The 10,000-nt window shown below is 44.6% G+C and overlaps 1 protein-coding gene across 1 annotated transcript in view; it reads right to left on the bottom strand.

Annotated features, from left to right (window-relative positions):
• The window catches only part of LOC115821511 (neuroendocrine convertase 1-like), a 106,269-nt gene that overhangs the window by 11,924 nt on the left and 84,345 nt on the right, over positions 1-10,000 (bottom strand). The window contains exons 15-16 of the mRNA XM_030785332.1: positions 384-494; positions 170-263 (exon numbers count right to left, since the gene is read on the bottom strand). Coding sequence (XP_030641192.1) covers positions 170-263; positions 384-494 — 205 coding nt within the window. The remainder of the gene's footprint in view (positions 1-169; positions 264-383; positions 495-10,000) is intronic.

Raw genomic sequence — 10,000 nt, 5'->3', positions numbered from 1 at the left:
ACAGAGAGAGAGAGAGAGAAAGAGAGAGTGAGAAAGAGAGAGAGAGAGAAAGAGAGAGTGTGAAAGAGAGAGAGGAGGGAGAAAACAGTTCTATTGAAAGCCCCATTTAACAACACCACCTTCAACACCACAAAAACTGCAGCCATCAGATTGACCCCTGACCTCTGACCTGCACATGCTCCAGAACGTTGACCTCATTGTTCTCTCCAATGCAGCCTTTTGATTGGATGTCCACACTCACTTCTCCCCCTGGTTCTATAACTCTAAATAAGGGGACATTCCACTTTCTATGTAACGTTCTCTGGTTGTATTCACATATAGCACATGTTTATATCTGCACTGTTATGCACTGGCTAAACAGTGTGTTTACAGTCATAACATACCTAATGGGGTTTAGGGTCGTTCGCTGGGTGCATTTACGCTGCTGATCCACAGACTGGAACGACTGAGCCTGCTGAACAAGCAGACCCGCATCCATGAGTCCAAATCCATACCTGAGCAGCACAGAGAGAGAGAGAGAGAGAGAGAAAGAGAGAGACTGAGTATTTACGATTGATCAGGTATTAATATATGTGTTTGTGTGTGTGTGTGTGTTTGCTATTGGATTGCTCTGTGTAAGAGTCTAAGTCAGTATATTGTATTGCAATTTGTGCGGATGAGCATGTGTCTGCTTCCATGAGTGCACATGTAAATATACATGTTAACTTGTGTGTGCTTGTGTGCGCGCGTGTGTGTGTGTGCATATGAGTGTGTGTGTATGTGTGATGGCAGACCTCTGAACTGATATTCTGCCTTCAGCTCTAATGGGTCTATATGAGGAAGCAACAAGTCATTTACCGAGATGATGTTGTCCTTAGACACAATCACTTCCCCATTCTGTCCTGCAGAAAGGGGGCGGTGGTTGCGTTTGGTAATTGCATTGAGAATTGATTTTAAAGCAATGCGCCGTCTCATGCACTGTAATCAACCGCCATTATTCACTGTTAACCAAAGCACTCTGAGCCGCCGAACACAAAAAGGTGTGACTTCTACCAAACAGCCGGCCCTGACATCAAACAGCATCGCTCTTCGGGAAACGGTGATTCTCAGAAGATACCGGGTAACGTTCGGATAACGTTCGGAGAACATCCAAGAACAGGGGGTGGGGGGGGCGGGGGGGGGATGAAAGTGAAATTAAACATCATAAAGTCATTTATCTGCAGTAGATGAAAATGGATCATTCTTAACTGTGTCTGACAGGCAACTCTTCTGCCCACTGATTCTGCACTCAAGGCGGAGAGCCCCGAGGACAAAAGAGCAAACGTACAGAGTTTAACCAAACGCCCAACCACGAAAAAAAAAACAAAAAAAACAAATCCAAGCCCGCTGACTCGCTGTCACACGCACACACACAAAAAAAGAAAAAACAAACAAAAAAGAAAAAAGAAAAAAGGAAAAAAAAAAGAAGTTTGATGCGTTCATCCAGTTAAATGATAATGCAGGGTTGGGCAGAGGACAACTTTATTAGCACAAAGTTGTTTCGGCTTCGAATTTTTTTTTTTTTTTCTTGTACCGTGACCACCGTCGCCCGGAGTTTTACGGGGGGCGCTCCGCTCGCCGTTCTCACGCAGTAAAACTGTTAGTGTTAGTGAGGAGACCTTGTCACCTCCGTCCCGTTAGAGATTAAATATAGCCTCTACCTTTCACGCCCGTCTCACGAGGCAGAACCCAGTGCCATTAAAGCCACAGCCTTAGCAGATCGATACTGCTGGTTTTAACTTCGCCGCCATAAATCTGCGAGGCTATCTGACGGACAACGGAGGAAACGACACTCAACTGCCAGCCATGATGTAAAACGCCTTTTTTTTTTGTTTGGTTTTTTTTTTTCCCCCTCACACCTCACTATGATTCAGCACTGAGATGTTTTTTTTTGTTTTTTTTTTTAATACTCTCAAGTCATATTCATGATTTATGTAAATTTCCAGAACAATGAGAGACTAAGAGAAGAGAGAAAGATGGCATGTTAAGGAGAAAAAAAAAGAAAGATAAACAAATTCTTTGAGGGGAGAAAAAAAAAACGATTGAGGAACTGAGAAAAAAAAATGAAAAAATTTTAACACATCACCAACACAAACTAACCAACAATGCTTAATATGGCCTATGGCAGGCACATGTCTGATCAATCCCTGTTTCCCACACATACATATTTGCAGAGGGAGAGAGAGAGAGAGAGAGAGAGAGAGAGAGAGAGAGAGAAAGAAAGAAAAAGAGAGAGAGAGAGAGAGAGAGTGAGTTAGAGAGGGAGAGAGAGAGAGAGCGAGAGAGAGCCTGCATTGAGCCAAGTGGACTGGTGAGTGACAGGCAATGTGCTGTCTACACACAGCAAGAGGCTTGTAAAGCTTCAGCCCCCTGCCTTCCCACGAACTGCATCCACCCCCCCCCCCCCCTCCGCCCCCCTCTCCTTTCAGCTGCTCACTGACCAGCGTTTTTTGGGGAGGGAGAGAGAGAGAGAGAGAGAAAGAGAGAGAGAGAGAAAAACTCCTTCTCCTTTTCTTCTCCGCAGCAGCGTTGGCTCCTCCCCCATCTTCTTGCTCTCTGCAGGCCTTTTTTTGCAACTGTCTTGGGACCCTTTCGCTTTTTGTCCCCTCCTGACCTCCCTTGGACCACATTCTGTGGTGCTGTATACACCATCTGTTTGTGGTGGGGATGGAGGTGCTCTTTGACCATATAGGTAACGGTCAATGTCTCGGCACGGAGCTGCCCTCAACCGCCCGCGATAGCATCACGGAGGATTTAAACGTTGACAAAAAAAAAAGCCCCCCGAAACAATACGATGTTTAAATACGGCCAAGCGGAGCCGATTAAAAAGGCAGACTTATCTCGGACTCGCGCACCCCTCGTCTTGCGTTGGTACGTTCTTGTTAATTCCCTAATAGAAGTCTCTCTAAAGGCCCACTCAAGCCACACTAAGCAGCTGCCGACGAGTTAGGTCATTTTCCCAGGAGCAGAGATACTGGGCATTGGCAAGACCTCAGAAAAAAAAGGGACACCATCTGTTCCCCCCCCCCCGACTAAAAAAGGTTGGTGACACCTTCTGTGGTACCAACAACCCCTAATTAAGCGGAGAGGAATGCAGGCGCAATGCGGGGGATACGATTGGTTGGCTGGCCTTTTCCCCTATCACCCTGGCGACGGGCGAGAGTCCATTTCTCATCGACCCCCCCCCCATCTCTTCCCCTAACCCCACAACAATCCACATCTGTCTGTAGGGGCAGGTAGCTAACACCAACCAATGCTACCATGATAGGTCTAGCCATGATAGCCATCCAATGGTTCTGACCACTCTTGATTCCCATTATAAATTTGAGTGTTAGCCAGTGAGGATGTGTTAGCCAATTACAAGTTGTGTGTGTAAGCCATTCAGCTGCCACATTCAGCTGTTTATGACCATTGCATTTAGCCGTCGCTTCCATTGCATCCCTGGTACCAGTAAAAATTTGGTCTCCCCCCTTTTTTTATTATTGTATTTCAATATTTAAAGAAAGTCTGGCCAAACATTGAGGGATATAGGCCAAAAAAACGATGCTGAAAAACAAGAGGTGTTTACTCGAACAAATTGCCAAAAGAGCTTTTTGAATAAGTGCCGCTAAAATGCTTCTGACGACCGAGATATTTAAATGCATCAAAGTGTTTCCCAAGAGTATTATGGGAAAACATCCAGGTAAAAAGACACCATTAGAGGCCCTTTAGACACAAATCCCTCTTAATATGAAAGATGTGAGGATTAATGCCCTGAAAAAGGGGTGGATGAGTAAAGTGTGTGTGTGTGTGTGTGTGTGTGTTGGGGTGCGGTGGTGGTATGAACGACAAGAGTTCCTCCTCTGTTAAAGACTCCCAAACAAAATTCAGTTACACCCAGAGTCTCCCTCAAAGCAGAACCCCCCCCCCCCCACACACACACACACACACACAGTTGCTTAGCAGTTTTTTTCCTTTCCTTTCTTTTTTTCAGACATTTACTTTGATGTTGTCCACTTTCAGCGAACCCACGCGTCCTTGAAGAGATAACGTCGACAACTGGGGAACTTGGAATGCGTACAAACGGCGGTAATTCCAACAAATTCAATTGCCGTCTTACGATTGCGTTCGGCCGCTCCGCCGCGCAAGTTCCGCGCACGGGTTCCGTTAATGGTTTTTTGTTTTTTTTTTACACATCAGGCTAGAACTGTTATCGTAGTCAGCACCGCCACCTCATCCAATTACGCATTCATTGCTGGAGATTGGCCGACGCCCAATCATAGAATCAACACTGACATTAATATGTACCTCGACCACAGTCACACATAACCATATGTATTCATCTTATCGCGGTTTTCAATTACAAGTGCGGCCCCGTTTCAGCAACGTCTCTCATTAGACTAACGAAGTAATTAAGCCGAAGAGGTCTTAATTAAATAGGCGCACTCTGGGACCTTGAAGGCTTTGGCGAAACACGATTTTTTTTTCCTCCCTTTTGTTTCTTTTTCTTTGTTGGTAAATGTTTGCAGTGAAATATCGGAACATTTTTTTGAACTCAAATATTTGCATTTTGGGGATGGGATTACATGTAGTTGCCTGATTGCTTGGATATTTTTCAAAAAACGAAATATTTCAAAACCACTGTTTTTTGTTTTTTTTTCTCTCTTGCCAAACGTCTATTTCGCAAATGACTGTATCTCACAAAAACAAAAAAACAACAACAACAACAAAAAAAGCAGAGTGGATACCTAAGTAATGCCACAAGACCTCTGAAATGTCAGAGCAAATTGCGCTTAGCGCACTAGAGCTGAGTGAAAAAGAGGGTTGGAGGAATGTAGAGCATCAGGACACTGCTGTAGTGGAGATTTCAAGTGAATTCTCGCTTTGGGAGACTTAAGAGGACTGACGTTAGTAATGCGTGTCTCCAATAGACAGGCACCAGACAGACACTGAGGCCTAACGCTTGGACGTTACTCGCGCTGACAAATAAGGCATTTGCTGCCACCTTTCTAACTCCTAGCACAGTGAACTCATAGCTCGGTTTGGCGAAAGCCAAGGCAGCTCAAACGTTTGCACGGTTTCACGGACACATTTTCTCCTTAAATTCTGAGGGGGGGGGGTGTTTGTTTTTAGCTCTTGAGACACTGACATGAAACTGTTACACGCACTGAAACTTTACGTTGACTAATTCATAGTCTGACGATGCTTCAAATGATCCAACGGAAGTGAGATGATGAAGAAGCCTGGAATCAATCGTGATGTATATTACGCTTAATGACTTTGGACTGCATGGTTTCTTTAAAACCCTTTACGAGTTCAACATCAACTAAAGGTACGAAAACGTACTTGTAGGAGGTGGGTAAAGACGTGGGGCAGGGATTGAGGAGGTTTGCTTGAGCTAAGCCGACATCTCAGAAAGTAACAAAGCTTTTACTGCGGCTTGACTGGAGGGGAAGCATGAGGGACCATCTTCTAGAAACTTCTTTTACACGTAACTCCATTTAACATCATGGTGGATGCTGGAGCCTCATTTGAAGTTATTTTTACTATCAACCAGCCTTGAGAAAAGGATGGATTTTGCCAAGACACTCTGTCTAGGACTAAATAAGTAAATATGCAAAAACATGTTTGAGAGAAATACTCTATTGAGATTCATTATAAGATTTTGATTGGATTACAGGACCTTGGCTTTCCCAAGGGGCATTGTGGGTCCACCATATGATGGACGATATCGAGAGCTCGTCTCTATAGAGACACCTTTCGGGAAGACTGGCGAATCTTATTAGGGTTTTTTTTTAAGCGTTTCTCTCTGTTATTGCTAGAACAACTCTGGGGCAACCATACATCCAAGATTCTGTGTCAGCTAATTGTGTGGTAACATAAATTAACTCGAGATGAAAAAAAAAAGGGAACTTTATTTATGAATTTCTTGGATTTTTTTTTTCCCCAATTCCACCCCTAAGCAAAACATCAAGATCGCTACTTAGCATGAATTATACATTAGTGGAGGTTGAGAACACGGTCTATGTCTCCCCCGCGGTGCAGGCGGAAGGGAGGGGTGGGGTGGGCTGAGACGGCTGCCCATCCATGTGCCTGATTCACTCCCCCGCAGAGAGGAACAACCCCCCCCCCCCACCCTTGCAGGAAGTGCAGCGCTCCACTTCCCCCTGTCCCTCTGGGCAAGGCAGTGTGTCACTGTGACTTCAGACAGGCAGTTCACTTTATCTACCCGACTGTCAATACACACACACACACAAACACACACACATACATACACACAGACATATACACACACACATACATATACATACACATACACATACACATACACACACACGCATACACAGACACACACACACACACACACACACACAAATACAAATACAAAAACCCTACTAAACTTACATCCATATGTGCACACAAGATCTTTCTCTCTGTCAGTCTTACTGTACTGTTGCAGAGACAGAGAGCTGGTCACAGCAGGCCTCCAGACAAGGGAACTGAGGTCAGTATAGCTCACTGCCTCTTTGTTTATCCAACACCAGCTAATTAAATATAAACAGCCAATCACAGAGTAGGGTGAAAGGTCAACACCACATAGCCACAACAACACCATCATATTCAGCCTCCAATTAAGCCTCATTACATTTCATTAGGACTGAGGTGCTCGTGTGTGTGTGTTTTAATTCAGGGGTCAGTGTTAAAACTCCCCTGAGAGACTACAGTGAACTCCAACTTCTAAATGAATCGTACCCCAAAATTTCACTGGTCTCAACTGATCTTGTCAAATTTACACACAAACATTAACACACACACACACCAAACAACATGTGCACGCACGCGCGCACACACACACACACACACACACACACACACACACACACACACACACACACACACACACACACACACAGACGCACACACACCTCCTCCACCTTCACTCACATAAAAAACACTTACATACATTCTCTCTTTCTCTCCATCCCTTTAAAGGGGAACCATTTAAGATGTTACAGTTAACGGCCATCTCATATATTTGTTTGTTTTTATCGTTATTACTATTCAGGGTAACAGGAGCAGGTTGGAGACACAGTGATTTTGCTCTGTGTCTGAACCATGCCTTTAATTAGCTCTGCTCTCACTAGTAAAACACACACACACACACACACACAATCCACCAGCTCAAAGTAATTGGCTCAGAGAGTGTAAAAGAGGAAACGAGAGAGAGAGAGAGAGAGAGAGAGAGAGAAGGAGAGAGAGGGAGGAAAAAAAAGGATTTCTTTAATTAATTTATCTGCCCGGGAGAGTAACCGGGAGTGGGGCCGCAGGCGAGTTTACACCCCCAAACCCCCCCCCCCCCCCCCTCCCCACCGGGGTGCCCTCACACACTGTCAGCCGAGAATATACGGCCTTGTGCAAACGTCCAGGGATTCCAAGAATATATTAAACTCAGACGTGCACTCCGTAGGCATACAGGGCCTCGCCGCTACGGACTCCGCCGAAAGGGGGATATTGATCGGACCTTCGTTCGTTCTCTCTCGAACGAATGCAAAAACGAAGAAACGAACGAAGGGTACGAAAGCCGAGAACATCGGTCTGTCACACACACCCGTACACACTGACATGTCATTAAAATACGCTCCTCGTTTGGGTAGAAACCGTATCTGCGCAGCCATAGACGGAAAACGAATTCACGTGGTTTTCAGTCCAACTGGCATCAACATTTAACAGCACCTTTACAGTAAAATGAACTGTCGCCCAGTAAGGAGTATAGGGCACGTTTACTTATATTAGTGATATAAATGACATATTGTATAATAATTAACCGCAATATCACCGAGTAGGCCTTCACTATTTACGCTGAAAACTACGATTTTTTTTTTTTTAAACTGTATTTTTTTTTTTTTGTTTAGCTGCAGCACTGATACCTATGAGGGTGGGTCCGTCAGAACGTGAGTGCCGTGTGGGGAACAAAAACTGACTTCCCACAAGAACCTACAGACACAGTTTAATAAAAAACAAAAAAAAAACAACTGACATCGAAGACCGCCGTGGTCGTGAAACACGTGCCGTTTTCCCACGCTATCGACTGGGAGCATCTGACAAAGAAAAAAACCAAACCAAAACAAAACAAAACAAAAAAAAAAAGCAATCCTCTGGTTATCATGTGACAGTTCTGCTCCGTTTCGGTGACAGAATAGTGAGAGGGTTGTATTGATAGCTGTCAGACTTATCGCCCTCAGGCTCTGGGGCTGCAGCTGTTGGCCTCTTTGTGTTTTGAGCCTTCATTTTGAGCGGGGCTCTGATTGGCCGTCCTTATTATGGCGGAGAGATACGCACGTCCGCCGTGTGGCCCGAGCGTGACTTTCACACAGCGACAGAAGGATCGGAGGACCACTTTTCCCCCGGATGGAGGTCGGTTAATGGTTTTCCCTGGAATTGAGACTCGTTGAGAGAAAGCCTTTCTTCCGTCCTTTCGGCACCGTAGTTGTCTCAGACGCCTGCCAGACTTAGCAAAAAACACGACATAGAAATCTCAGACTTCCACTCCTCGTTTTATCGCTAGTCACCCATTCTGCCTCAGCTCTGAGCTGGCTCCGTTTCAGACTCCATTTTGGCTCCGTTTCAAGCTCCACACTGGCTTGGATTCAGTCTCCATTGTGGCTCTGTTCCAAAGCTTTCTATGTCTCAGTTTCAGGCCCTGGGTTGCTGGCAAAAAAAACACATGCAAGAACTGCATGCTCACAGCAGAAACCTTAGTGTGGGGTAGCGATTCAGCTTTGTTTTTCCATTCCGTCAGTAATTAAAACACCTAGAGTGATTCCCGGTCGACAAATTGGGCAGAGAATGGAGGACTGGCCGAAAGACAAATGACTTGAAGCGGTCCAGACCAGATCAGAGCTGATGCCGTCTGACTGGACCTGACCTCGGAAAAAAGGTTAAAGACATGTTCACTTAGAGAACAATCAATTACAACGCTCCGCACAGTCACTCTCCATCAGTGAACCATCCTCTCCAGAAAAAAAAACCCCAGAAAAACAAACAACACTGCCCACAAAGTTCCGAATAACACTAAAGACAATACAAAAAAAAAAAAAAAAAACAGCAAACCAAGCAAAACCCACAGCTTTTTTGTGACTAGAATAGAGTTGTACTCGTCCTTGTGTTAGTTTATTTCTCTGTTAACCTTTTGGAAGAGATTCTCTCTCTCTCTCTCTGTCTCTCTCCCTCTCTCCTTTTCCAAGGTTTTTGTCCCCATCCTAAGCTTGGTGGGTCCCTCAGCTGTTCCGCTGTGTTAGTAATTACCATTTCATTAAGAATGACAGTTTCGGGGGTTGAGGCACCATTTCAGCTGAGTCTAGTGGGAGAAACGCTTGCCAAATTCTGCGCGTGAGCCGCAATTATCTCTCTATGTCTGTAATTCGCCATTTTGTACTTAGTGGGCAGATGACTGTTACAAAATTTGGATAGATATCGTGCAAACTGTGTATTACAATTGCAGAGATATTTCATTGAAAGCTCAGTGCCTTTGAATTTACCAATACAGAGAGAGAGAGAGAGACAGAGAGAGAGAGAGAGGGGGGGAGTGCTGGAGAACTAAAGTAGATCATAGAATACTCACCCAAATTAAGCTTTTATCTAAATTATCTGTAGAGATGAATGTTGAGAGAAGGTAAAGCAAATTTTTTTTTCGTTTGCCCGAGAATGTAAGAAGATGGGGGACCTTTTCATCTCAAAGTGTATATTGATATTATACAGGAATACTAGTGTGTGTTTGTGTGCGAGACAGAGAGTGAGAGAGAGAGAGAGAAATAGAGAGAGAGAGAGCATGTGTAACTGTGAAAGAATGCACAAAAACAGCAGAAAAAGAGAGACAGTGTATGTGTGTAAGACAGAGGGCAAAAGAGAGTTTGTGTGTGTGTGTGTGTGACTGTCAGCTTGGGTACTTTTGTAGCCAGTTCACAAAAGCAGTAGTAAAAGTGTGTTTTATGTGTGTAAGACA

Source organism: Chanos chanos, chromosome 9 (genome assembly GCF_902362185.1).
Source record: "Chanos chanos chromosome 9, fChaCha1.1, whole genome shotgun sequence".
Lineage (NCBI taxonomy): Eukaryota > Metazoa > Chordata > Actinopteri > Gonorynchiformes > Chanidae > Chanos > Chanos chanos.
This window is presented reverse-complemented; position numbering and strand designations above follow the sequence as displayed.